The sequence below is a fragment of the Protobothrops mucrosquamatus genome, unplaced genomic scaffold, assembly GCF_001527695.2.
Source record: "Protobothrops mucrosquamatus isolate PMUCROS unplaced genomic scaffold, P.Mucros_1.0 scaffold_204, whole genome shotgun sequence".
NCBI lineage: Eukaryota > Metazoa > Chordata > Lepidosauria > Squamata > Viperidae > Protobothrops > Protobothrops mucrosquamatus.
Window position 1 is genome coordinate 17,124 of NW_015386280.1, and position 25,858 is coordinate 42,981.

General features: G+C 43.8%; 1 protein-coding gene across 1 annotated transcript in view; it reads left to right on the forward strand.

The window, feature by feature from the left end:
- Positions 1-666: 666 nt before the first annotated feature.
- Positions 667-25,858, forward strand: part of LOC107296661 (notch receptor 4) — a 48,576-nt gene continuing 23,384 nt past the window's right edge. Inside the window, exons 1-14 of the mRNA XM_029286161.1 lie at positions 667-682; positions 1,299-1,421; positions 2,848-3,003; positions 3,922-4,107; positions 6,088-6,195; positions 7,934-8,135; positions 10,307-10,452; positions 10,557-10,709; positions 11,169-11,317; positions 15,370-15,457; positions 16,064-16,297; positions 18,178-18,290; positions 22,142-22,560; positions 24,804-25,130. Coding sequence (XP_029141994.1) covers positions 667-682; positions 1,299-1,421; positions 2,848-3,003; positions 3,922-4,107; positions 6,088-6,195; positions 7,934-8,135; positions 10,307-10,452; positions 10,557-10,709; positions 11,169-11,317; positions 15,370-15,457; positions 16,064-16,297; positions 18,178-18,290; positions 22,142-22,560; positions 24,804-25,130 — 2,420 coding nt within the window. The remainder of the gene's footprint in view (positions 683-1,298; positions 1,422-2,847; positions 3,004-3,921; positions 4,108-6,087; positions 6,196-7,933; positions 8,136-10,306; positions 10,453-10,556; positions 10,710-11,168; positions 11,318-15,369; positions 15,458-16,063; positions 16,298-18,177; positions 18,291-22,141; positions 22,561-24,803; positions 25,131-25,858) is intronic.

Sequence of the window (25,858 nt, forward strand, 5' to 3'; positions counted from 1 at the left end):
TTGTTGTTGTTGTTGTTGTTGTTGTTGTTCTTCTTCTTCTTCTTCTTCTTCTTCTTATTATTATTATTATTATTATTATTATTATTTTCTTCTTCTTCTTCTTCTTCTTCTTCTTCTTCTTCTTCTTATTATTATTATTATTATTATTATTATTATTATTATTATTATTATTATTATTATTATTTTTCTTCTTCTTCTTCTCCTCCTCCTCCTCCATTTTCTCCTTCTCTTCCTCCTCCTCCTCCTCCTCCTCCTCGTTGTCGTTGTTATTGTTGTTGTTGTTGTTGTTGTTCTTCTCCTCCTCCTCCTCCTCCTCCTCCTCCTCCTCCTCCTCCTCCGTGTAAATGAAATCATGCTTCTTTTCCCCCCCCACAGTTTTCTCCCCAAATTTGCCCCAGAAACGGAGTTGGGACTGATTTCTCTTCCACTGTACTCTAACTGTATAAGAGTTTCAAGCCAATGCCAATAGTTGCAAAAATCCTGCCATGTTACCATTTCAAGATCAGAGTCTTTAAGAGATTTTTTTAAATGCAACAGGCAAATGGTGGCTTTGCGGTCAGGAAATGTCCCTTCTAATGGCCATTAGGCTGTAGTTTTTTGGGGGGGGGTGAGTTGCAAAGAAGTCACTACACATGCCTGCCACTTAGCATTTTGAGGTCAACAGCCATGCAGAGGATCCCAAGTCTTTTTTCAGATTGTTGTGTGAGGATTTGAGGAACTGGAAACAGTGTGATGCGGAAGTACCCTAAGAAGTGAGAGGCTGGAAGAGTTGTGTGGTCTCAAGTGGTTCCTCTAGAACAGTGGTTCTCAACCTGTGGGTCGGGACCCCATTTGGGGTCGATCGACTATTTCACGGGGGTCGCCAAGCAAGGCTGTCCGCCATTTTTTTTGTCCATTTTTTTGTCCGCCATTTTTTCCCCCCTTTTCCGGCGGGTGCCTTACCTCCCTTGGGCTGGGCCAGCTGGTGGTCGGCCTGCTCCGTCGCTGCCGCTTGCCAGCTACGCCTCGGCCGGCACAGGGGGCGGAACCACGCATGCGCGGCGCTCCTGGGCAGGGATAGTCCTCGACTTACGGCCAATTGGGTAGTCCTCGACTTACGACCGGCTTAGTCCTCGACTTACAACCGGTTTAGTCCTCGACTTACGATCGGTTTAGTCCTCGACTTACGACCGGTTGGGGTCGCGGCATTAAAAAGGTTGAGAACCACTGCTTTAGAAGCCTCCCTTGTCATTGCTGATGACACTGTCTCGTTTGCTCCACAATGACTCTAAGTTTATTGCCTCCTGTTCTTCCAACAGGCTACACTGGTCAGTATTGCGAGGTGAATCCAGACGACTGCGCAGGACATCCGTGTCTCAACGGAGGCACCTGCCAGGATGGTATTGGGTCATACACCTGCCATTGCATCCAAGGCTGGACAGGTGAGAGTCAAGCAAGAAACAAAGAAGCAAATCTGCAAAGGTTCTTTGTCTATGCCAAATATATATTGAATTCTGGATTTATAGAAGAAGCATTTAAAAATACCTCAGCAAGACATTCGCCTTATTGCAGAAGAATCTTCCTAAGCCATTCTAATCTTTCTTTTTCTGGATCAAAATTGCACTGTTTATTAACATAGTGCCATAACCATTTAAAATGGCCCAAAAATAGAACACCACAACTGCTCAATCAATTAATTTGGTCAGTCAAGTCCATGTAATGTATGGATCTTTCTCAGAGGTTGTTGGCTAGAAATAGCAAGGACTGGACTTGGAATATGGCGGACGTGAAGGAGAAGCACCTGTTCTTCTAAGCACGTAGCTCTCCGCCCTTCCAAAGGGAATGGCGGGAAGGAGGTTTGGCCACAGCAGGAAAGGAGAAATAGGTTTTATCATTCACAACTGATGCATGTGACCAGAATTGCCTGACCTGTCTCAATAGATCACGAGTGACCTTTCCCATCTCATAAACCAGGGGGGGGGGTCTTCAAAGTTAACAACTTTAAAACTTGTGGACTTCAACTCCCAGAATTCCCCATGGCTGGCTGAGGAATTCTGGGAGTTGAAGTCCACAAGTCTTAAAGTCACCAGGTTTGGAGTCCTTTGTGTAAACTAAAGTATGGGTAGTCCTCAACTTACCTCCACTTGCTTAGCGACCATTTAAACTTCTGAGGGACTTATCTGGGAGGTATACCAGATTTAAAGCCCCCCCCCCCCCATGGTCATGTAACTGCAGTTTGGGCACTTATGGCCATTTGCATGGTCACATAACCACGTTTTACGATGGCTTTGCCAAAAAGTAGCATTACTTCAGGGTTTTGCCAAAAGTGCACCCATGGCAAACCATTGGTTCAGTTAACTACTATGTCATTCAATTAATGACCATCATTTTAAGGTCTGTCACGAATTATGAGTTATGACCGTGATAGGCAGGCTCCATTATGGTGGTAACTGGAGAACTATCTGTATAACAGCCCTGGTGGCCCAGCGGTTAGAATGCAGTACTGCAGGCTACTTCTGGTGACTGCCGGCTGCCAGCAGTTTGGCAGTTTGATTCCCACCAGCACAAGGTTGACTCAGCCTTGCGTCCTTCCGAGGCCGATAAAATGAGGACCCAGATTCTTGGGGGGGGGGGAGCGATATGCTGAACTTGTAAACTGCTTAGAGAGGGCTGTAAAGCACTGTAAAGCGGTATATAAGTCTAAGTGCTGTTGGTATTGCTGTAAACATTCTCTGACATCTCAAATAACAGCCTCGGGTGGAGCTTGGGGATATGGTCACAAAGCCTGCAGTGCTGGTGTTAATTCTGAAGGGCCCCGAAAGATGGAGACGAGGCAGCTTTGCTTATCCTCCATATCTCCTTCTCCAGGGCTTCTTTGCCACTTGCCTGATGCCTGCCTCAGCAATCCGTGCCATCCTGATGCCCACTGTGACACGGACCTCCAGACTGGTCATGCCATCTGCACATGCCATCTGGGTTATGCTGGAGCTCTGTGCTACGAAGACATTGACGAGTGCCGGATGGGTAAGATGGGCTGAGGGAATAAGGGTCAAGATTTAAGATTTAAGATTTAAGATTTAAGATTTAAGATTTAAGATTTAAGATTTAAGATTTAAGATTTAAGATTTAAGATTTAAGATTTAAGATGCCGGGTTGAATCTGGTCGGGCAGGATAAGATAAGTGAGATGAGATAAGATAATCTTTATTGTCACTTTGTTGTGTATTCAATAGCACACTTTAAAATGAAATTCCGATGCCTACTCATGAAAGAAAAAAACACACCCACCAAGCAATGTCACCATCCCAAGGATAACAACAACAACAACAACAATAATAATAATATAATAACAGCAGCAGCAGCAGCAGCACAGTCCAATATGTATCACAACCCATTGTGATTGTTCTTGGGGAGGAAAAAAAAAACCCCAATTCCCACAACTGAGCAATACAGGTAGTCCTCGTTTAGCCACCATCATTAGCATGAGCAACTTGGTCGTTAAGTAAAGCAGTCGCTCAGTGAAACCTCGATTGTGCTTACCATCTTACTTCAGCTTTCCTTTGCTTTACAGACCTGCAAAGGTCTTTGAATGCAAGGATCGGTTGCCAAGTGACCTTTTTCATCATTGTGAATGGGCACTAAACGAGGTCGTCACTAAACGAGGACTACCTGTTTCTGAATCGGATCAAGCGTCACCAAAACACCTGCACATTTCTGAATTGCTCTTCAGGCTGCCTCAGTCAAAAAAAAACACAAACAAAACCGAGGCAGAGGTGCCGAGACAAATTTTGCAACGCACCACCGCCCTCTTGTGGTGGAATGTGATTCAAATGCTATCTCTTCCGGGGAAAATGTTTGGCAAACTTTTTCCTTGAAATAAAGTTGTCAGAATTGGAGAGATCCGGTGTTTTTCTCTCTGGATTCTTCCTCTCTCCTGCTCCAGGGAGCAACCCATGCGAACACAGAGGAAGCTGCTACAATACGCCCGGCTCGTTCACCTGCTCCTGCCTCAGGGGTTACACAGGCTCCAGGTGCGAATCTAACCTCAACGAGTGCCTCAGCCAGCCTTGTCAAAACGGGGCTTCCTGCTTGGACCTGCTGGACCGTTTCCAATGCCTCTGCCCATCCGGTAAGTCTTGGGTTAGGCAAAATACAGATAAATTTCATGGATTTTTTATTTATTTATTTATTTATTTGAACAGATAATAAATAAATCGGAGCAGAGCAGCACTTTTTCTGAACTAATACTTTTATTTGAAGGCATTAAGCTTTTCTTAAAATGTTTAATTTCATTTAATACAGATAGGCTTCATTTAACAACTGGTTGCTTAGCAACCATTCACAGTTACAATGGACCTCAAAAAAGGTACTTATGAGTTTTGATGTCTGCCCCCCCTCTGTGCAGTCACATGATCATATTTTGGGCACTTGGCAACCTGCCCACAATTATGGCTGTTTGCGCTGATCCACAGTCATGTGACCCCGATTTATGACTTTTTTTGCTGGAACCCAGGGTTTATTTCTGGTTTCTTGCAAAGAACGCCCATTGGGAGCAATGGGTTCACTTCATGACTGCCATGTTCGCTTAATGACCACCCTGTTGGCTTAATAACAGACACTGTAAAATCAGGGTTAGTCATGTGATGATCTGCTTAGCGACCAGCATGACATATGACTGTAATTCCAGGCTCAATTATAGTTGTAAGTCCTCAACTTAAAACAGTTTATTTAGTGACTGTTCAAAGTCACGACGACACTGAAAAAAAGTGACTTTTGACCGTTTGTCACACTTACGACCTTTGTAGCATCCCCATGATCATGTGATCAAAATTCAAATGCTTGGCAGCTGGTTCATACTTATGACCGTTGCTGTGTCCCACAGGCATAGGATCCCCTTTTGCAAACTTTTGGCAAGCAAAGTCAATGGGGGAGGCCACATTCACTTAACAACTTATCAACTGCAGTGATTCACTTAACAACAGTGGCAAGAAGGGTCGCAAAATGGGGCAAAAGTCACTTAACAAATTTCTCACTTAATAACAGAAATTTGGGGCTCAGTTGTGGTCCTAACTGTACTCAGTAAGCTTTTATTATACACCAATGGCCAAAATTGTGGAAACCTTTTGGGAAAAGTGTACAGTAGAAATGCCAGCTTTGGTTAAGTTTCCACCCATTTTTCTTCCAATTTCTTTATAACTGTAGCCTTGTTCACTTAATAATACTATTTTACATCGCTTTCTGGGCAACCAGTCAACTCTTTGCACCATTACTTTAATTTTATTACATTTTACAAGCTCACTAAATGAAAGAACACAAAAAAACCCAACCAACTTGATAGCCATCACATAACACACTGACAAATGTCCTCCTCTCAGCTTCAATACATGACATCAATAACTGAATCCAACTGTGATCTGATTGGCCCATTGCCAAAACAAGATTGGCTCTCTAAACACTCATGCTCATTGGCTGCAATCAGATGAAGGAAAGCTGCCTGATATCAACCTAAGCAAGTTGTGCTTCCTTTTTCTAGTTATTTGGCTATAACGGTTCATAGAATACAGTACAGATAATTGAACAAACTATGTTGCATTACATTCTTGATTAAATTATCTTTCCATTGATATATAATTTTATGGTACTACTCCAAAAAGAAAGTGATACTATTAGCTATAAAACCTCAAAAGTACACTTTTTCCAAAAGGTTTCCACAATTCTGGCCACTACTGTAAAGCTTAAGCTGCAACACATGGAAGTTTATGACCTGGTTAGTTAGAAAAAGTGCTCCTGATTTTTTGCTAGACAATATGGCTCCCCGTTACAGATTTAATTGATAGACATGCATGCTGCACAACAATTTGACAGATGCTTGTTTGGTCCTCCTTCTTCTTGGTTCCCTTAAGACAGAGGTCCCCAACCTTTTGGGCACCAGGGACTGGTTCCGTGGAGAGAGGTTTTTCCACGGACCGGAGGGAGTATGGTTTTGTGTGCTGCCTGCATCCCGTGGATGGGGCTTGGCTTGTTTGTGCGGACTGGCATGCCGTGGCCCAGTACTGGTCCACAGACCGGGGGTTGGGGACCCCTGCCTTAAGATCTTTCCTTTACACAGGGTTCAGCGGGCTGTTCTGCGAAGTTGAAGAGTGTCTCCAAGGCCGCTGCCTCAACGGGGGAACCTGTGTACTCCAGAGCTATGGCTTCGCCTGCCTGTGTCCTCCTGGTGAGTGAGAACCATGAAGAGAGATCCCAGAAACATGGTTCAAAGAGGACTGATTCCTCCATCTTCCCTATGGAGCATCCTGTTTAGGCCACCATCTTCCAGCTTTGTACCCAACCACATAGATCCAACCTGCATCCCCAGGGATGTCTAGAATCCTCCAGTCTCTACTTCGGGGCTCTGTACCAATAAAGGAGAACAGCTGTAGCCAGTGGTGGGATTCAGATAGGTGAACAACTGGTTCTCTGTGTGGATGCCGCTTCCAGAAGTCCGTTCTGGGCCTGGGCAACAAAAAATTAGCTACCGGTTCTGCCGAACTGGTGCGAACTGACTGAATCCCACTACCAGCTGTAGCTTAGAATTGAAGTGAGGGACCCTTGGGTGCTCTCTAAGATTGATGGGTTTTCTTGCAGATGTTTCATTGCCCAAAGTAAGGATCATCAGTGCTAGTGGTATGAGCCACGGTGACGCAGTGGTTAGAATGCAGTATTGCGGGCTAACTCTGCCCATAGACAGGAGTTTGATTCTAACCGGCTCAAGATTGACTCAGCTTTCCATCCTTCCGAGGTCGGTAAAATGAGGACCCAGATTGTTAGGGGGGGGGGACGATATGCTGACTCTGTAAAACTGCTTAGAGAGGGCTGTAAAGGACTATGTATATAAGTCTATTGCTAAGTGCCAGTGGCTAGTGGCACGTGGCTTTGTGGCTAAAAGTCACAGAGCTCCTTCTATTTTAAGGCAGGAAACAGAGGGAGAGAGTTGTACCCTGGATGCCAATAATAATAATAATAATAATAATAATAATAATAATAATAATAATAATAATAATAATAATAATAATAATAAAAAAAAAAAAAGTTGGAAGTCCCACCCCCTGCTCAGGCAGGAAACCCTATACCATTTCGGAAAAATGGCTGTCCAGTCTCTTCTTAAAAACTTCCAGTGTTGGCGCATTCACCGCTTCTGGAGGCTGGTTGTTCCACTGGTTAATTGTTCTAACTGTCAGGAAGTTTCTCCTTAGTTCTAGGTTGCTTCTCTCCTTGATTAGTTTCCATCCGTTGCTTCTTGTCCTGCCTTCAGGCGCTTCGGAGAATAGCTTGACTCCCTCTTCTTTGGGGCAACCCCTGAGATATTGGAACACTGCTATCATGTCCCCCCTCGTCCTTCTCTTTATTAAACTACTAGACATACCCAATTCCAGCAACCGTTCCTTATATGTTTTAGCCTCCAGTCCCCTAATCATCTTGGTTGCTCTTCTCTGTACTCTTTCTAGAGTCTCAACATCTTTTTTACATCGCGGTGACCAAAACTGGATGCAGTATTTGAATGCCTCACTCTTAGAGTGACTAAGACTTTTTCTAATAGAACAAATCAAGGCTAAGGTTGGCTGGGGTTAAGCTTTTATTTAACAGATTTATATAGCCACTCATCTTATAGCTAATTCCATTGCACTGATCCCCAAAGTAAATGTATCTATATGAGAACTACGCAGTCAAAGAAAAGAGCAGGCAGTTCTTGACTTACAACCATTCATTTGGTGACCATTCAAATCTACAACTGCATTGAAAAAAGTGATTTATGACTGTTTTTCATCCTTACGACTGTTGCAGCATCCCCGTGGTCACGTGATCAAAATTGGGGCCGTCTGAGCTTTCTGAGTTGGTGCAGGATAAGCTCTAGAATACATAAGGGTAAGGTAAAAGGCCGAAGAAGATTGACGGTGTCAAGACTTTGTCCCCAGGTTTCGAAGGACTTCGGTGCGAGAGAGATGCTGATTTCTGTCACGGTGACCCTTGCCAGCATGGAACCTGTGTGAATGTCCCCGGCTCCTTCACCTGCGTTTGTGCTCCGGGATTCACAGGACCCCTCTGCAAGGAATTCAGTGACCCTTGTTGGGAGTTTCAGTGTCTTCATGGAGGCAGTTGTCGCGGAACAGAATCCGGGTAAGGATGGATCCGTCAGTTCTTCAGAGTGGACCAGACCACGAAACCAAAGTCGTGCATGTAAATATAAATTTAATTTTAGTGAAATAAAATAAATATACTTTTATTATAATCCCCAAAGGGCTTTTTTCAGGAGGCAACTGGACTTTCTTGTTTTTCTTTGAAGACGTTTCGCTTCTCATCCAGGAAGCTTCTTCAACTCCGACAAGAATCTACTTGGATGAGAAGTGAAACGTCTTCAATCAAAAATAAGGAAGCCCAGTTGCCTTGTGAAAAAAGCACCCTTTGGGACAACCAGGACCTGGATAACTGAGAATCTCCAGAGACACTTTTATTGTAAGGTTATAATAAAAGAACCTTGCAAGTCTCAGCGCAGTTCTTCCCTCCTTCCTTCTAACTTCATGAGAACTAGAACATTATCAAACTTTTATAGATCACCTCCTTCAAATTAAGACCGTTAATTTATACAAGAATCCAACAGCACGAATATATACATATATATATTGCAGCATCCCTGCAGTCATGTGATGAAACTCCAGGCGCTTTGCAACTGGCGTGTATTCCGTGTGCTGGGATCCCGTGATCACCATTTAATGACTTCCCAGCCAGCTTCCGATAAGCAAAACTCACGGGAGGATTTGCTTAACCCCCACACAGTTCACTTAAAAACTGCAGTGATTCACTTAACAGCCATGACAGAAATGTCATAAAATTGGGCCGGGCTCAATTAACAACCACCTTGCTTAGCAATAGACATTTGGGTCCCAGCTGTTGTCGTAAGTCAAGGACTGCCTACCTATCCAAGCCATTCCCCAAAAGGGCACCTGAGCCGCTCTGCATTCCCAAGCGGTCCAGTCAAGTCCTTTAAAAAGCCACGCAAAATAAATGTAACTTATTGTTCACAATTTCCTTCATTAGCATGGCAGCCTCTTTATGCAAATAGCCTACTTAATCATTTGAGTCAATTAACATCATTTGCATCATGGCATAATTACACAGATGCCTATGACTAATTTGCATAATTTGCATCACGTTATGAGGCAAGTCAGGGAAGTTGCAGTGGGGAGTACGCCGGCATTTAATAAAGGCCTGCAAATGACACATAAACTCCCTGTCCAGCCTGGCCTGTGAAGCTGTGATTTGACTGTAGTTGTTCTGCAGGAAGAGTACAAAATTCCTCGGGAACAATACAAAGCAGGACCATTTCGGGTTTACCACAGCCATGAGATGCTAACAAAAATAAATAAAACAAAACAAAATAAAATATTAAAAAATAAAATAAAATAATAAAATAAAAAATACAATGCAATATAAAATAGAATAAAATACAAAATAAAAATAAAATAATACAAGAATGTAATATAAATTAAAATAATAATAAAATAAAATATAAAATATGAACATAACAAGAATATAAAAATAATATAAACATATAAAAATAATATAAAAATATAATGTAATGCAATGTTATGTATTGTAATAAAATATAATAAAATATAAAATAAAATAATGAAATAAAATATAAAATAAAGTAATAAAATAAAATAAAAGATAGAAATTAATAAAATAAATAAAATACAATATAAAATAAAATAATAAAATAAAAATACAGTATAAAATAAAAAATAAAAATTAAAATATAGAATATAGATAAAATATAATTATAATATGATAATATAATATGATAATATAATATAATATAATATGATAATAATATAATATAATATAATATAATAATATAATATAATATAATATAATATAATATAATATAATATAATATAATATAATATAATATAATAATATAATATAATATAATATAATATAATATAATATAATATAATATAATATAATATAATATAATATAATATAATATAATATAATATAATATAATATAATATAATTAATATAATATAATATAATATAATAATATAATATAATATAATATAATATAATATAATATAATATAATATAATATAATATAATATAATATAATAATATAATATAATAATGAAATGAAATGAAATATAAAATTAAATTAAAAATAAAAATAAAAATAAAAATAAAAATAAAAATAAAAATAAAAATAAAAATAAAAATAAAAATAAAATATAAAAACGAAACAAAGCCGAACAATTCCCTCTCTCCCCGCCTCCCTTCCGCTTCTCTCCCAGGCCAATTTGTATATGTTCACCTGGATGGACCGGCCAGAAGTGCGACACAGAGGTGGATGCCTGCAATGCCAGCCCATGCCACCAGAGGGCTACTTGCTTGAGCCGCCAGGGAGCCTTCCAGTGCGTCTGTCCCAGCGGCTACGTAGGTAACTCGGTCTGAGCCTCAGTTCCTCCTTTGGGCAGCCCAGCAGCTCTCAAAACACCACTGCGCCCTTCCTCCCTGGATCACTGACTCTTCCCTCCCTCGCAGGGGCAGCGTGCGATGCAGAGGTGGACGAATGTTCTTCCAGCCCCTGTTTGAATTCTGGAACTTGCCTTAACAGCCCTGGTAGTTTTCACTGCCTCTGCCCCAGAGGCTATTCAGGACTCAAATGTCAGGTTACCCTGGACCTTTGCTCGGACTGTGAGTATCCAGCAGCACCAGCTCTTCACAATCTCTAAAAGATCCTCTTGGTTGATTCTCTCACACGTCCCTGTCCTGCAAAAGTACACATTAAAAAGTGCAAAAGTGGGAGCCCAAAGTTTGTTGGAGTATTTCTTTAATGTTAGTGTTTTTCAAACCGGGCAACTTTTAAGCATGGTTGGCTCTCGGCTCCATGCTGGCTGGGGAATTCCGGAAGTTCCTTTGGGCCTCTCTGCTCCTGTATCTTTAACCCCATCGTAAGAGGAAGAAATAGAGTAGGTAAAACTTTCCTTATTATTGCATTAGTCACCCAGGAGAAAGGCTCAGATGCCGAAATTCCACATTTGGGGCAATTTACAGAATGCTGCTGAACGAGCAGGTGGCATCTCAAAATCCTTCCTGAGCTAAATGCCTGTTATTTGGGTTTTCCAATCTGTTCCTTTCTACCACGTGCCACAGATCCCTGCAAGAATGGAGGCCAATGCAGAGTGAAGGAATCTGCACCCCACTGTTTCTGCCCTCCAGGATGGGGTGGCCCCCAATGCCAACAGAGGGCCAATCAGAACAGAGACAACTGCACGGACCGGACCGCAGAAGCTGGTTGCCAGGTGAGTTTAGAACGCAAAGGTTAACAGAATAACAGAGCTGGGAGAGATCCTGGAGGTCATCTAGTCCCCCTGCTCAGGCAGGAAACCCTATACCATTTCGGACAAATGGCTGTCCAGTCTCTTCTTAAAAACTTCCAGTGTTGGAGCATTCACAATTTCTGGAGGCAGGTTGTTCCACTGGTTAATTGTTCTAACTGTCAGGAAGTTTCTCCTTAGTTCTAGGTTGCTTCTCTCCTTGATTAGTTTCCATCCGTTGCTTCTTGTCCTGCCTTCAGGCGCCTTGGAGAATAGCTTGACTCCCTCTTCTTTGTGGCCGCCCCTGAGATATTGGAACACTGCTATCATGTCCCCCCTCATCCTTCTCTTTATTAAACTACACATATCCAATTCTAGCAACCGTTCCTTATATGTTTTAGCCTCCAGTCCCCTAATCAACTTTGTTGCTCTTCTCTGTACTCTTTCTAGAGTCTCAGCATCTTTTTTACATTGAGGTGACCAAAACTGCATGCAGTATTCCAAGCGTGGCCTTACCAAGGCGTTATAGAGTGGTATATAATCACTTGGTAAGGCCACACTTGGAATACTGCTGGTTTGTCATTCCCACCCCCGAAACCAAAGAGAATTCTTTACAAATTCATTTATTTTTTAAAAAATACAGCTAATCGTGCGGTGCTATGTACTATATAAAGAAATGTCAAACAATTACAAGAATGATATATAGCTAAAAGAAATCCATTTTCAGGGCTCTGGAGGCTGCATGAGAACATGGTCCTCTCACACAAATTCTGGAGGGTCTGAAGGCTGTGCTGGACCACACCCCATTTTCATGTGGCCTCCAAAAATTGTGCAAAGCCGTTCTCACATCATTTTCAGAGGCTCTGGAGTGCACCCACACAAGACTGCACCCCATTCTTCCACAGCCTCCAAACCTTCAAAAATTGCATGAGAACGTGCTTTTGAGAATCGCTGTTGGTTGTTGGTGATCGTCGGCACGTCCACCCAAAATGTAGTGTGTCACTTCTGACACACGTGTCATAGCTTCGCCATCACTGTGACAGATCCTCAAAACACTTTGAGAGCAAGCAACTAAATTTCATTTTTAATGTGTGCCGTTGTGCCCGCAGTAAAAAATGACAATAAAGGTTATCTAATCTCAATTCCTGGCAAATAGATGGGGAAGAAATGGAGGTAGTGACAGATTTTAACTTCCTGGGCCCCAAGATCACCCCAGATGGGGACTGCAGCCAAGAAATTAAAAGACGCTTGCTCCTGGGGAGGAAAGCTATGGCAAATCTAGACAGCATACTAAAAAGCAGAGACATCACCCTGTCAACAAAAGTACGTATAGTCGAGGCCATGGTTTTCCTAGTTGCAATGTATGGATGTGAAAGTTGGACCATAAGAAAGGCTGAGTGCCACAGAATTGAGGCCTTTGAACTATGGTGCTGGAGAAGACTCCTGCGAGTCCCCTGGACCGCAAGGCGATCAAACCGGTCAGTCCTAGAGGAGATCAACCCCGACTGCTCTTTAGAAGGCCAGATCCTGAAGTGGAAATTCAAGTACTTTGGCCACCTAATGAGAAGGAAGGACTCACTGGAGAAGAGCCTAATGCTGGGAAAGATTGAGGGGAATAGAAGAAGGGGACGACAGAGAATGAGGTGGCTGGATGGAGTCATTGAAGCAGTAGACGTGAGCTTAAATGGACTCCAGAAGTTGGTAGAGGACAGGAAGGCCTGGAGGAACGTTGTCCATGGGGTCGCGATGGGTCGGACACAACTTTGCAACTAACAACAACAACAATCTAATCTAAACTCTCAAGGAGGTGGGGGGGAATCCCCTTTCCTTTTAACAGGAACGAGCAGAGAAAATGCCATTGCATGGAAATCCATTCAAAAACCTTTGATGTTGATCTGCAAGGCCAGCTGCTGTTAAAAAATGCACAGGTTGGCGGTGTCACCTGCTCTCTTCCACCCAGGGAACATGTCCACTTCCTCATTTTTCAGTCCTCGTATCTGACTTGATCGCCTCGCCAGTCGTTTGTGTTGCTCAATGTGGCTTAAATTTTAGGTAAAACGTCTGAATCCTAAGATCAGTTCCACACAGGAACCGAACACCAAGGGAAAAGGGATCTCCGTGGCTGGACGTGTTCGTGGAGAAGCTGACAAGATTTCCGTAAGTGATACTTGAATTGGACTTGTTTGCTTAAATAGTGTGGTCCCAAGTCTGGGGTTCTCGGATTTTATTACTACTACAGGTGGTCCTCGACATACAACCGCAATTGAGCCTCAGATTTCTGTTGCTAAGTGAAATTCTTGTTAAGTGAATTTTGCCCCATTTTACGACCTTCCTTGCCTCGGTGGTTAAGTGAATCACGGCAGTTGTTAAGTTAGCAACACGGCTGCTAAGTGAATCTGGCTTCCCCCATTGACTTTGCTTGTCAGAAGGTCGCAAAAGGGGATCACGTGACCCCTCGGGGACACTGCAACGGTCATAAATATGAGTCAGTTGCCAAGCGTCTGGATTTTGATCACGTGACCCTGGGGATGCTGCAGTGGTTGTAAGTGTGAAAAACAGTCACAAGTCACATTTTTTCAGTATGGTTGTAACTTTGAACTGTCACTAAATGAACTGTTGTAAGTCGAAGACTACTTTTATAGCAGAAGGCACAGCTTGCTTATAGATAGTCCTCAACTTACGACCATAATAATAATAATAATAATAATAATAATAATAATAATAATAATAATAATAATAAAGTTGGAAGAGACGTTGGAGGTCATCTAGTCCAACCCCAAGCTCAGGCAGGAAACCCTATACCATTTCGGACAAATGGCTGTCCAATCTCTTCTTAAAAAATTCCAGTGTTGGAGCATTCACCGCTTCTGGAGGCAGGTTGTTCCACTGGTTAATTGTTCTAACTGACAGGAAATTTCTCCTTAATTCTAGGTTGCTTCTCTCTTTGGTCAGTTTCCACCCATTGCTCCTTGTCCTGCCTTCAGGTGCTTTGGAGAATAGCTTGACTCCCTCTTCTTTGTGGCAGCCCCTGAGATATTGGAAGACTGCTATCATATCCCCCCTCGTCCTTCTCTTCATTAAATTAGACATATCCAATTCCAGCAACCATTCCTTATATGTTTTAGCCTCCAGTCCCCTAATCATCTTTGTTGCTCTTCTCTGTACTCTTTCTAGAGTCTCAACATCTTTTTTACATCCTGGTGACCAAAACTGGATGCAATATTCCAAGTGTGGCCTTACCAAGGCATTGTAAAGTGATATTAACACTTCACGTGATCTTGGTTCTATCCCTCTGTTAATGCAGCCTAGCACTGTGTTGACCTTTTTGGCAGCTGCAGCACACTGCTGGCTCATATTTAAGTGATTGTCCACTAGGACTCCGAGGTCCCTCTCACAGTTACTACTATTGAGCCAGGTATCCCCTATACTATACCTGTACATTTGGTTTTTTCATAGATGAGCCTGGAATTGTACTTGTAAGTTATGGCAGTTGTTAAGTGGGTCAACAGGTGAACGTGCCTGATTTTATGACTTTTTTTTGCAGTGGTCGTTAAGTGAACATTGCTGTTATAAATCAAATCCATTTTCCCCAATGGGCACTTTTTCCCAGGAATCGGAGGTGAACCCTGATTTCTGACAAAAAAAACCCTGTAAATCACGATGACATCACCACAGGACAGTGCAAATGGCTGTAAAAGTGGGCTGGTTGCCAAGGGCCCAAAATGCGATCATGTGACCATCCAGGGGTGGTCACCAGAACTCAGAAACTGCATTGTAAATAGCTCCAGGGAATCCATCATAATTTCAGTCACTAAGCAATCAGTCGTAAGTCAGGGACTACACATACTCTGATCTAACCGCTTGTAGTGAAATCGGCAGCCAATTGAGGCATTCTTTGGAGCAGAGATGACCGTTGCTGTGCTGCGGTAAACTCTAAATCCCCCCCCAAAAAAACAAAGTGAGAAGATCACCTCTTGGTGACCTTTTCATTTGTAATACAGTAGTGATGAATCCGTTGACAACTCTTCTCCTTCCAGTGCCCGCCGACACAAAAGTGCCTAAATGGAGGAAGCTGTACCAAGATGACAGACGGTTTTCAATGCTTATGTCCGCCAGGAACAAAAGGTGAGGGGGGAGAACTGTGTAAACCCGAGCAAAACACACACAGCCAGGAACAATCAGAACTGATTCCAACAATCAAAGTGGCAGAAAGCTTGGCGGGGGGCAGGTCCCAGGTGGAACATCCCACACTAAGATAATAAATTCTATGGTCCTAAATGGCATATGATGCTGGGAAGGAGTTGCTATGTCAGCCCAAGGAAAATGGGGTGTGCCCCCCAAAATACGAAAGAGTCAACCCGAGTGGGAAGCTCCCCAGACGGGGATATATCACCAATAGTCGAACTGTTATGGCTACAAGTATTTTGTATCCATCCACAATGATTTATTGGGGTGATCAGCACAGTGTCCAAACTTGCAGCACAGTTGTGTGATCCAGCACGAAGAATGACTCTAATCCAGTGTCTCTCAGCCTCAGCTGCTTTAAGCTGTGTGGACTTCAACTCCCAGAATTCCCCAGCTGGGGAAGTTTGGACCCACACTGCTTCTCTCAACCCAGCCTCTCATCATTTTAACTGAAAGGACCTTTTGCCTAAAGCAAAATGAAAGCTGGTGAGGTTGACTGGGTGGGCGAAGGACACAGCAGTCTGACCGTTCTTTTTGTCCTTCCAGGACCCAATTGTCACCTGGATCCCTGCTCTCTAGCCAGCCCCCCCTGCTACTATGGCGGGACCTGCATGGCTCAGCCTGAGGGGTTTTTGTGCATCTGCCCCCCTGGATATGTGGGAGAGAGGTGTCAGGGGGTGGTGGATGCCTGCTTCTCCCAGCCTTGCCACCGGCCCGGGTCCCAGAGCTGCCAATCTGATGAACATGGTTTCCATTGTCTCTGCAACCCTGGATATTCAGGTAAGGTAACAGTACTATAGCAACAGCACTTAAACCTATATACCACTTCATAGTGCTTTACAGCCCTATCTAACCAGTCAGATTATTGTCCCTTAAGAATCCGAGTCCTCATTTTATGGATTTTATGGATCTTGGAAGGATGAAAGGCTGAGTCAGCTTTGAGCTGGTCAGAATCGAACTGCTGGCAGTCGGCAGAATTAGCCTGCAATATGGCATTCTAACCACTGCACCACTATAGCTCTTAAAAGTGAGAGTGCTCAGTAGCTGGCTCACATTTATGACCGTTACATGACTGCATTTTACAATAGTTTTGCCAAAAGTGGCATTTAGCACTTAGCACTTATATGCTGCTTCAAAGTTTTTTAATAGCCCTCTCTAAGCGATGTACAGAGTCAATGTCAATGCTGCTAATATCGGAGTTTCTTGCTTTGACAATATATGAAGATGCAGCCATTTTCTCTTTAACCTGTGTGTTACTTTTAGAGTTAGAATTAGATGATGCTGGGGGGGGCAGGGGGAAGAATGTGTATGGGGATTAGTTAGACACAACAACATCGCAGTAGAGTATTCTTCAAGGTTGTTTGAAATAAGAGATGATAAGAAATGGCGGGTTAGAGAAATGGAGGGAAGGTTTGCATTTCAAACTAATTGGAGAATGTGATTTATGACTGATAATTGGAGGAGGGAATTGTGCTTTGATACTATGTGTTTAGGGGAGGGGAATTCAGATTTTGGCTTCGACCATGTACGTGCCGATGCCATGCTACTTGAATAAAGATTCTTTAAGGTAAACAATGCCTCAAAGTTCTTTGAAGAGTATCATCTGTCGGAACCATGACAGTCAACACATCGCCCCCCCCCAACAATCTGGGTCCTCATTTTATCAACTTTGGAAGGATGGAAGGCTGATTCCACCTTGAACCGATCAGAATCGAACTGCTGGCAATTGGCAGAGTCAGCCTGCAATACTGCATTCTAACCACTGCACCAACATGGCTCCAGCCTTTTGGCAAAACTGGCCCATACCGAACAATGATGAGCACTTGATGACTGCGGTGCTCCCTTGAAGAACGTGGCATCTGCTTGATGACTGTGGTGTTTGCTTGACAACTGCCACAAAAAAGTGATAAAATCAAGTCAGTCAACATAGGTGACCTGCTTTACGACTGTCACTTGTTTCCACGATAGGCAGGTTCCACCATAATTGTAAGTCAAGGTTTACCTATACTTTTTCACCCAAAATAATATCGATTCCCACAGTAACTGTGTATGTCAAATTCCAGCTGTTCTTGTTGTATATTGTCAAAGCAGTAAGTTAGTACAAGTAATCTTTGACTTGTAATCATTCGTTTAGTGATCCTTAAAAGTTGCAACAACACTGAAAAGAGTAACTTTTGACTATTTTTCACACTTATAACTGCTGAAGCATCATCAAAGTCATGTGATCAAAATTTGGACTCTTGGCAACTGGCTCATATTTATGACGGTTGCAGTGTCCCGGGGTCAAGCGATCACCTTTTGTGACCTTATGACCAGCAAAGTCCATGGGGAAGCCAGATTCACTTAAGAACCGTGTTAATTCAACAACTGCAGTGATTCACTTCACAACTATGGCAAGAAAGGTCCTAAAATGAGCAAAACCTACCTAATAACTATGTTGCTTAGCAACCAAAATTTGAGATCCACTGTGGTGGTAAGTTGAGAATTACCTACAAATTGTCAGAAACTAACCTTGTGGCAGAAACTGCTAACATCCATTGCTGAAGGTTTTACAAAAGAAAGGGACATCGCTGGTAGATTGCAAAGAAGAAACCAACAACTGAAGTGAAAATTAAAATGAACTCTGTCCCCTTTGGGACTGTGTTTGTTCTTCCCTCCAGGACGTATGTGTGAATCTTTGATTGACAGTTGCCAATCAAATCCTTGCCTTAATGGTGGAAGCTGCAGCGTGCTGCCCGAGAACTCTCTTGAATTCATCTGCCATTGTCCACAGGTATGAATGGGGTTGAGTCAAAAAAAAGTAGGATTGAAGAGCAGAAGTCTTCCAATATTTGAGGGGCTGCCACAAAGAATAGAATAGAATAGAATAGAATAGAATAGAATAGAATAGAATAGAATAGAATAGAATGGAACAGCGTACAGTAGAATAGAGTAGAGTAGAGTAGAGCAGAACAGAGCAGAACATAGCAGAACAGAACAGAACAGAATAGAACAGAGTACAGTACAGTAGAATAGAGTAGAGTAGAACAGAACAGAATATCTGTATTGTCATTGCGTAACTCACAATGAAATTAAGTGCTATCCACAGTGCACACTACACACAAGTAAAAACCACAAATAAGAACATACGTTATATACACACATCCTTCACATTCTATTCACCATTGCACTGCCGCTAATATTGCACTTCAATGTTGCACTACAGTATATACAGTGATATTTAATATGGTTACAGCTCTGGGATAAAAACTATTTTTCAGCCTATTTGTCTTTGTTTTGATTATCCTGTACCATCTGCCAGATGGTAATAGTTCAAAAAAAGAATGTCCGGGATGAGATGAGTCTTTAAGAATATTTTGAGCTTTCCTAAGACAACGGGAACTGTACAGTTCATCGATGGGTGGAGGAAGGAGAGGGCAGCCAATAATCCTCTGGGCGATGGTAATGATCCTCTGGAGCGCTTTCCTATCTGCTACTGTGCAGCAAGCATACCACACATAAATGCAATAGGTTAGAATGCTCTCTATGGAGCAATGGTAGAAGTTCATCAGCAGTTTTTCATTCAGTTGTTGTTTCCTGAGAAGTCTTAAGAAATATAATCTCTGCTGGGCCTTCTTAACTAATGCTATAACATGAGCACTCCAGGTCAGGTCCTCCTTTATGGTAACACCCAGAAACCTAAAGCTTGCCACCCGCTCCACACAGTCTCTGCTGAGAATCAGGGACTGAATGTCTGATCTATTCCTCCTGTAATCTACTACTACTAAGAAGAGGTGGTCAAGCTATTCTCCAAAGCATCTGAAGACAGGACGAGACACAATGGATGGAAACCTACGAAGGAAAGCTAGAACTGTGGAGAAATTTCCTGACAGTGAGAACAAATTAATCAGTGGAACGACTGGCCTCCAGAAGTTGTGGGTGCTCCATCACTGGGGTAGGTGTAGGTTAAAGTTTAATACAAAATTAGTAATTTTTCATCAAGCTTGCAAGAGGCCCAGTCAATCGCTGAGACATACTGTAAATCAATGAAATCTCTTAAAATTCCAAAATCTCGTAAGACATCATGCAAGAATGCCAAACAAATTCACAACATTTGTTTGGGCATAATGTGGATATGAACACAGCTATGTTGTTTGGATAATCTGGGTTTAGGGCTAAGCACGTTGTGTGGACCCTGTCAGTAGTTCATAAGAGTATTTTCTAGCATCCTTTTTGCTCAAACAAAACAGTCCAGGTCCCATCCTTACCCAGACGGATATAAATAATGACTAATTCTGCTTGCTAATGAAATTTTTCCTGGGTGGTTGACTTTTGTTAATTAACACTGAGGACCAGATGGAGATTAATGAGCAAAACCATGGAAGGAGGGAGGTGAAACAAAAAACCCTTCAAAAGACAAGGTTGATGGCCATTGAACACACAGAACTGGGAAGGACCACTTTCTCAAACGAAGCTTCACCAGATGCCTACTAAATATTTTGGACTCTAGTTCCCTACTTTCTTAGTCACATGGTCTCACATCTATGCTGACTGGGAATGATGGCAGCTGTTCAACAATAACAGTAACAATAGTAGTAACAGAGTTGGAAGGAATCATAGAGATCATCTAGTCCAGGGGTAGGCAACCTTGGCTCTTTTATGACTCGTGAACTTCAACTCCCAGAATTCCTGAGCCAGCATGGCTGGCTCAGGAATTCTGGGAGTTGAAGTCCACGAATCATAAAAGAGCCAAGGTTGCTACCCCTGACATTCTCGTCAAATCTTCTGTTCACGCAGGAGACTTATATTATTTCTGACAAATGGCTCTCCAGTCTCTTCTTACAAGCCTCCATTGATGGGATACCCACAACGTCCGAAGGCAATTTGTTCCACTGATTGATTGTTCTCACCATTAGGAATTTTCTCCTGAGTTCCAAGTTGCTTCTCTCCTTGATTGGTTTCCATCCATTGTTTCTTGTTTTGCCTTCTGGTGCTTTGGTTAAATAAGTTGGCCCCCTCTTCCTTGTGGCAGCCCTTCAAGTATTGGAAGACTGCTATCATGTCACCCCTGGTCCTTCTTTTCACTAGAATAGGTATACCCAGTTCCTGCAATCGTTCTTCGTGTGTTTTAGCTTCCAGCCCTCTAATCATCCTTTGTTGCTCTTCTCTGAACTCTTTCCAAAATCTCAACATCTTTTTTTGTATTGGGGGTGATCCAAACTGGATGCAATATTTTAAGGGTGGTCTTTAGGGCTTTATAAAGTGGTACTAAGACTTCGCGTGATCTTGATTCTATTCCTCTGTTAATGCAACCGAGGATTGCATTGGCTTTTTTGGCTGCCGCTGCACACTGCTGGCTCATATTTAGATAGTTGTCCACTAAGGCTCTCCAAGATCCCTCTTTCAGCTACTACTATTGAGCCAGGTTTCACCTAGTTCAGTGGTGGCGAACCTATGTCACGCGTGCCACAGGTGGCATGCAGAGCCCTCTCTGTGGGCACACGCACCGTCGCCCCAGTCCTAGGCCTTTAGCTGGGTTTTATAAAACCTTTTTGCTTTAGGCCTCCGCCGCCGTCTGCAAAAAAAAAAAAAAGGTTCAATCAATCAATCAATTTTAACTTCTTGCAGGGGGGGAAGACCTCGCAAAGTTGGAATTGATTGATTGACTTTTTAGTCCCACCCAGTCTGCCGTTACCACCGCAGCAACGCCCACCCCATGGGCCATGCCCACCCCATGGGCCACGCCCACCCGGCACCCAACGATCCATAAATGGGTTTTGGGTTGTAGTTTGGGCACTCGGTCTCTAAAAGGTTCACCATCACTGACCTAGTCTGTACCTGTATTTTTGGGAGTTTTTTGCCTAAGTGTAAGGCAGAAATGTCAAACACAAGGCCCGGGGGCCGGATGCAGCCCACGAAGTGGTTTCATGTGGCCCGTGAAGCCATCCTGGAAACAGTGAAGGAACGGTCCCCTCTGCCTTGGTCCTGGCCCAGGCCCTCCGGGAGCCAATATACAATTTTGTGATGGCCATCTATGCTGAAACGCATTCAGGCTTAGCTCCATAAGCCCCCCCCCTTGCATGGCCTGAGAGGAACAGTGAGGCTCCTCCAGTGGACCATGCCTTGGCACTTGCCCTGGTCCCACCCCCTTCTGCCAGAGACCCTCAGATCTGTCCCACTCCTGCCCAGGCCCCCATAGACACCCTTGACCCGAACGATGTAGAGCTGGCCACACCCACCCAGTAGGCCACACCCACTCTATCCACGCCCACCCAGTAGGCAGCACCCACCCTGGCAGCACCCACCTGGCCCCCTGAGGGCAACTGCAATGCTGATGCAGCCCTCAATGAAATTGAGTTTGACACTCCTGGTGTAAGGCCTTGCTTTTCTCTATGTCAAATTTCATTCTGAGATTTCATCACCCAGAGGTCTAAGCTTAGGGAATGCTGAGTAAATGTTTGGTAAGAAGACAGGATGTTTTTTGGTTGAACGGGCCAAGCATCTGATCTAGCATAAGGTTGCTTCTGCATCCCCCCCACCCCCCAAGAGCTAAATGGGAAAAAATTCTGAGGTGCCACCCTGTTGCCAGTGACGTGAATGAAAATACCCCAGCAAGACTGAGAAAGGATCCCCTCTACCCCCCAGGGTTACGATGGATCGACTTGTGATCTGCCCGCACCACCGTGTGGGTCCTCCTACTGTCACAATGGAGGCACTTGCGTTGCCCGCCCGTCTGGACCTCGATGTCTCTGCAAGGAAGGCTTCTCTGGGCTTGACTGCCACCAGCCTCCATGTTCCTCAGCCCCCTGCCCTGCTGCCAATGCCACCATGCTCTCCAGGTGCCCATCCTTGGCAGGAGATGCCCACTGTGACCGGATCTGCAGCTCTCCGGAGACCAGCTGGGATGGGGGAGACTGTGCCCTGGGGTTGCTCGATCCTTGGAAGAACTGCCTGAAGCGGGACCTCTGCCAGCGGGTTTTCCGAGATGGGCACTGCCAGCCCCCCTGTGACAACGAGGAGTGCCTGTACGATGGATTTGACTGCGCCCCACAGAAGGAGTGCAAGTGAGTTATCCTCAGATGGTACCATGAGTTGTGGGGTAGGGTGGGTAGCTGATGCTACTAGGAAAGGGTTTCCCCCTGGCATAGCAAGAAACAAAGCATTGCACACACCGGTGCTGTGTAAAGGTAAAGTTAAAGCTTTCCCATGTCCAGTCATGTCCGGCTCTAGGGCAGGTTGTTCATAGTAATAATAATAATAATAATAATAATAATAATAATAACAACAACAACAACAACAACAACAACAACAGCAGCAGCAGCAGCAGTAGTAGTAGTAGTAGTAGTAGTAGTAGTACTAAAGTTGGAAGGGACCTTGGAGGTCATCTAGTCCAACCCCCTGCTCAGGCAGGAAACCCTATATACCATTTCAGACAAATGGCTGTCCAGTCTCTTCTTAAAAACTTCCAGTGTTGGAGCATTCACAACTTCTGGAGGCAGGTTGTTCCACTGGTTAATTGTTCTAACTGTCAGGAAGTTTCTCCTTAGTTCTAGGTTGCTTCTCTCCTTGATTAGTTTCCATCCATTGCTTCTTATCCTGCCTTCAGGCACTTTGGAGAATAGCTTGACTCCCTCTTCTTTGGGGCAGCCCCTGAGATACTGGAACACGGCTATCATGTCCCCCCTCGTCCTTCTCTTCGTTAAACTAGACACACCCAATTCCAGCAGCCTTATATGCGCCTTCACTTCCTTCTGAGAATCAAAAGCCTCTGGAGGAAAAGCAGACTAGAAACTTAACAAAACAATAACGTATACACAAGCTTTGTGAAATCTTAGGGGCTAGAAACTTGTTTCCGCAAAAGAAAGCAGGTTCTTCAACTACTACGCTCAACACCGAGTCAACCTTATTTACGGAGCAGTTGCAAATTACACAAGTCTAACAATATCCAACTGTAATGTGAAACTCTCAACTCTATTGCTGGCAAAGAGCGTTTCCTTTTTGTATGGAGAAAAGTTGTGAAACTGAATGCATCACCTTCTCACCGCATTTTGGCCCTCATGATCTGCACCTCAGTGCAACCAAAGAAGAATTGGGTATGTCTAGTTTAATGAAGAGAAGGACCAGGGGAGACATGATAGCAGTGCTCCAATATATCTCAGGGGCTGCCACAAAGAAGAGGGAGTCAAGCTATTCTCCAAAGCGCCTGAAGGCAGGACAAGAAGCAACAGATGGAAACTGATCAAGGAGAGAAGCAACCTAGAACTAAGGAGAAACTTCCTGACAGTTAGAACAATTAACCAGTGGAACAACCTGCCTCCAGAAGCGGTGAATGCTCCAACACTGGAAGTTTTTAAGAAGAGACTGGACAGCCATTTGTCCAAAATGGTATAGGGTTTCCTGCCTGAGCAGGGGGTTGGACTAGATGANTTATTATTATTATTATTATTATTATTATTATTATTATTATTATTATTATTATTATTATTATTATTATTATTATTATTATTATTATTATTATTATTATGCCTGATTTTCATTCAAAAGCAGGGCAAAAGGGTAGTGCCATCCCTTGTAGACCTTGCTGGCCCATATTTCCTGCCTTCAACCACCCACCTACCTAGTCTTGTCTCTGATGTTAAAATGGTTTTCTTCCTCTCTTACGATATTAGTCCCCCCTTCTTTTCCTCTGACAGTTATAAAGCTGGTCCTTCTGATGTACAGATAGTCCTGGACTTACAACCATTCATTTAGTGACCATTCAAAGTTACAACCCCACTGGAAAAAAAAGTGACTTATGACGGTTTCCACCGTTAACAACTGTCGTAGCATCCCCACGGTCACGTCATCAAAAATTGGGGTGCTTGGCAACTGGCATGTATTTATGACAATTGCACTGTCCCTGGGGTCACGTGATCGTCATTTGCAACCTTCCCCAGCTGGCTTCCAACAAGCCAAGTCCACGGGAGAAGCCAGATTCACCTAACGGCCACATGATTCAGTTAACAACGGCAAGGATTTGCTTAACAACGGTGGCCAAAACAGATAGTAAAACGGGGTACAATCCCTTTGGGTGTCTTGCTGAACAGTGGGAATGTTGGGCTCCACTGTGGTTGTAAGTCAAGGGCTAACTGTGTTGGGGGGGTTCTTCCTGATCCTTCTACGGAGGGGGGGGTCCCAGACCACCAACACCCCAGCTCCTGTCCTGCAGCCCCCACTGCCCCCTTCCCGGGTTGTAGAGGAGGGAATGGAAAGGATGTATGTCTGCCTTTGCCCAGTGCGTGCCCCATTAAGGACCCCTTCTCCTCAGCCCTTCCTACGCGCGATATTGTTGGGACCGCTTCTCGGACGGACACTGCGACAGAGGCTGCCGCTCGGCATCCTGTGGTTGGGATGGTGGGGACTGCGCCTCTTCTGTTCCACCGGCAGAGTCCGCGTTGGCGCTGGTGGTCCTGCTTTCCCGGGAGAGCGTGGCGGAGCTCCTGCGTTCCCTGGTCGTCGCTACGCGGGCAGAGCTACGAATTCAGCGGGACCGTCAGCAGCGGGAGCGGATTTACCCTTACACAGGGAAGGAAGAGCTGGGGAGCCAGAGCAACTGGACAGGGATTCGGACGAAAGATTTAGCAGAGACCGTCGGGTAGGATGAATTTTCTGATTTTTCTTATTCGATATCTTTCTCCTAAACTCCCTCGGGATGCCTGCCCCTTAAAGAATTTTTTTTACAGATAGTCCTCATTTAGTGACCACAATGAAGACCTGCAACCAAGTCGTTAAGTAAACTGGTTGCTAAGTGAAACCACAACTGTGCTCACAAAATGACTTCACCTTTCCTTGGCTTTACAGACCAAGGAGAGGCTGTAAATGTGAGAATTGATTGCAAAGTTATTTGGGGGGGCGGTTACAATTGCAACTGAACGGTCATTAAATGAGGAGATTGGTAAGTGAGATCTACCTGTAGTTGAAAAATTAAATAATCAGCCAATGAAAATAGAGCTGGAAGGGACCTTGGAGGTCTTCTAGTCCAACCCCCTGCTCAAGCAGGAGACTTTCAGACAGGTGAGTTTCTAGTCCAGGGGTAGGCAACCTTGGCTCTTTTATGACTGGCGGACTTCAACTCCCAGAATTCCTGAGCCAGCCATGCTGAGGGGAAAGGGAGAGGTTTCCATGCTGAGCCATGCTGGCTCAGGAATTCTGGGAGTTGAAGTCCACGAGTCATAAAAGAGCCAAGGTTGCCTACCCCCGGTCTAGTCTGTTCCTAAAAGCCCCCCGTTATGAAGCACCCACAACTTCTGAAGGCAAAGCTGTTCCACTGGTTAATTGTCCTCACTGTTAGGAAGTTTCTCCTTAATTTCAGGTTGCTTCTCT